The sequence below is a fragment of the Amphimedon queenslandica genome, unplaced genomic scaffold, assembly GCF_000090795.2.
Source record: "Amphimedon queenslandica unplaced genomic scaffold, v1.1 AMPQUscaffold_12216, whole genome shotgun sequence".
NCBI classification, from domain to species: domain Eukaryota; kingdom Metazoa; phylum Porifera; class Demospongiae; order Haplosclerida; family Niphatidae; genus Amphimedon; species Amphimedon queenslandica.
The window spans coordinates 1-3,575 of record NW_003547545.1 but is presented as its reverse complement, the minus strand read 5'-3'; the positions used below and the strand labels follow the sequence as shown (position 1 = coordinate 3,575).

Sequence of the window (3,575 nt, the reverse complement as noted above, 5' to 3'; positions counted from 1 at the left end):
TGCTAATTTACATAGCTGAAGGACTACTAGCTTATATAGTACTACTTGTAGTAATGTTTGTCCTTATTTCTGTTGGATATTTAGCTTTCAATTGGTATTCTGGTAAGCATCACTTTTATAACAGCTACAACATTTACTGTTGCTAATATTTACACAGCTCTAGGACTAATAACTTATGTAGCATTACTTTTAGTAATAGTCTTTGTTGCAGCAGAAATTTTTTCCATTTGGGAATCAAGTAAGTAACTGATAAAATAAACCAAGTATTATAGTCTATTGTTACTTTATGCAGTTCTAAGAATAGTGATTTTGGGAGCTTTTATTATGGTTTCCATTGGGATTCCTATTACATTGACTGTGACCTGGATTAATGGAGGTGACGTTAAAAAACTAAAGCCTCTTATTGCTCTAGTGCAAAGTGTTATCTCTAGTGCTATCATCACACCTCTAGTTATACCACTAGTTTTGAAGAAACTAGAAGGAGCAGACCCAGTGAATCAAGAGACTACAAATAGCTAGATCAACCTGACTCTGATAGGTTTATTTTTGTACTAACTGATGAAGTTTGAAAAAAATGATTAATTTTGTAGATTAATAGTTTACCATATGTACTACTGCTATCTATTACAACTTACTGCTATCTATCACTTCTTCCTCTCTTTCCCTTCCTTTCCCTCCCATCTCTCATTCACAATCTGTCTTCCTTACAAAAAGCATAATACATGTACATATAATACTGTTGTATACTCAGTCATTGTCAATAATAGATCGCTAACATTATAACAACAAAATTTACATATAATGATGACAGTATATTGTGTATACTAGCTGCTAAAATATGACATCAATGCTAGAATTAGGCATATAAAATGTACTGGTAATAAGGGTGACAATTGTGACAGAAGAGAAGGGAATGATAAAAAGTTCACATGCTACAGTGAGTGGGTGAGGTATTGAAATTTGATAGGTATGTCCTATACAAACTCTTCCCTCCTCTTACTGTAACAATAAACCAACAGATCTACTTCCTGTGCCCTTACTACACTACTAAGTCTACATATACAGGAATTTTAAAGATGATCGATGTCTCTCAATGGAGAGCAAGTATTGGACTGTGGAACTACTGTCAAGCTGCCTCCAGTAGACCAGCTAATGGCCGCCACTCTCATTCATTCAAAGCTGCAGTAGACAGCAAGTCAGGCAGTACTACATCAGGAGAGAAGACATCTAAACTGCCAGCAGCTCTGTCTCTTATTGCTTTACTCCTCCTCCTCTTTCTCTCTTTCTCTTTATTAAGACACATCTTGATGATTCCTCCAACAGGTAAACAACAATTTGCAACTTTGTACTTGTATATTTACTGGTATTTTATTATTAGGTAACTGCTACCAAGTACAATGTACTACTGGTGTTACTGTTACTGATACAAATTACCTCCAGTCAGTAGTCTTACCTGGAGGCTGCAGTTTTAACCTGATTTACAATGATCTCTATTTGATTGTTTGTCTACGTATGCTCCTCCTCTTATCAGGAGATGTTGAACTCAATCCTGGTCCTATGATTGATGATCGACCTGATATTTCATTATTAACTCAATGGCTTGAACCACTTGTTGACTGGAAATGATTTGGTTTCTGTTTAGTAACTTTAGTTGGAATGAAGGAGCATGACATTTTAAAAATTGAACAAGAAAACATAAAAATTGAAGACAAAAAGTCAGCATTATACACAAAATGGTTGTCAGTCAATCCTAAAGCAACATGGAGAGATGTCATTGATGCACTGACTACAATAAGAGAGAATAGACTAGCTCAAGATATTAAAGATCACATTCTCCCTACATTGTCTCAAGGTGATACTCGAATATTTAGAGTTACAGGTAAACATACACTTAATACGACACTCATTAACTGATACACTACTGCAGGTAATCCAAAGGATATATTAAGGACTTATTCTGTTAAACTCACTGATGCTATTACTACTAACCTTTACAGAGTAACTGATGCACTGTATGCTGAAGGACTGATACCACTGGATACTAAAGAGAATATACAAACAGTAACAGGAATATCTGATTATAGGAAATCAAGTCAATTAGTGTCTGTGATACAACGACACTTGGAATCCTCTCTTACTACAAAACAGTATCTTATTGATATATGTCATGTATTAATAAAGCAACAACATCGTACACTAGCAGATATTGCTACCTCTTTATTACACCAGTTAGGTGAGTGTGTGTGTACATTATCAGTGATCAATATAGTCATTATATCTCAATACATTAGGTCAGTCTATACCTGATAATGTCAGTTCACATACTGTACTACCATCACCAGTTGATGATATATCCAATACACCAGTTACTAATATAAGAGGTAATAAATTTACACTTTATAATATTCCTTTCCTTATTCTGATTTACTTCCTCACTTATGTGCATGCAGTAATGACATGAATTAGATCTATATTACTAAGAGAGCTATAAAGAGGGAGAGAGAGGAAGGAAGGGTGTGAGAAGAGAAGGATATATAATGTACAAGTATACAACTGTAGGTACTACAACTGGTGGACAAGGGAGTGAAGACATTGATTTGGGGTAAGTCAAAAATTAGTGGCTATGAGGAGCTGGAGCCAAAAGAATTAGATTGAAAGAATTGCTTAGAGTTTAATAATTATTTAATTTTATTGTTGATAGGATCAATGAAGGTGGTGCTAAAGCTTCAGCTTGTAAGTATAAACCTTTTAATTAATTATCTATTGGTATAATACTAATAGCATTTATTAAACCACCGGATGTTAAGTGTCCAGATCTTGGAAACAAAATTCAAAATGAGCCATTTACTGATGATCTTGTGAAAGATATCAATATTGTTCTTGTTACAGCCACTGATGTTGAGTTCAATGCTGTCATGGGACAGGCTACACCAATAAATGGAGAGAAATATACACAAACAAGGTCAGAAGGAATCATGTTCTACATAGCAATGTATGGAAAGTACAAAGTTGCCATCATACGCACCGGTCAAGGTACAAAGGTCACTTTAGATAAACTCCAGAAGATTCAAAAAGTAGTGAAAGCTCAATATGTCATTGCAATTGGTATCTGCTACGGCATGAAACAAGGCAAAAAGAAAACTAAGTTTGGATCGATACTTGTTGCAAGCAGAGTGAAAGAAATATCAATTGCAAAGTATAAGGATGGTGGTAAAAGTGAACTCAAAATTGAAGATTACCATAGAGGGGAAACACTATACGACATATTTGAGAATTATCATGGATTCACATTAGGCAATGGAATCAATTACGATGTTAATGTCTTGACAGGAGATGATATATTAGTCACTGAGTCATCACTCAACACCAGCCAACAGCACAAAGATGAAATACAACGTCAAGTTCCACAAGCACTTGGAGGTGAAATGGAAGCAGCTGCTATTTTAGGGAAGCCAGAGGAATTTGAGGGTATAATTATCAAAGCAATTGCTGATTGGGGTGACATGGATAAAGCTAGCTGTGCCCCTTGGAAGGAGTTCTCTACTTATGCAGCTGCTAAGTACGTCTGGTATCAG

At 35.3% G+C, this 3,575-nt stretch overlaps 1 protein-coding gene across 1 annotated transcript; it reads left to right on the top strand.

The window, feature by feature from the left end:
* Positions 1–21: 21 nt before the first annotated feature.
* LOC109588243 (uncharacterized) lies at positions 22–607 on the top strand. Its single transcript, XM_020004424.1, has 3 exons — positions 22–102; positions 158–238; positions 293–607. The coding sequence occupies exons 1-3, from the start codon at positions 54–56 to the stop codon at positions 517–519; spliced, it is 357 nt and encodes a 118-aa protein (XP_019859983.1). The 5' UTR covers positions 22–53; the 3' UTR covers positions 520–607.
* Positions 608–3,575: the final 2,968 nt, after the last annotated feature.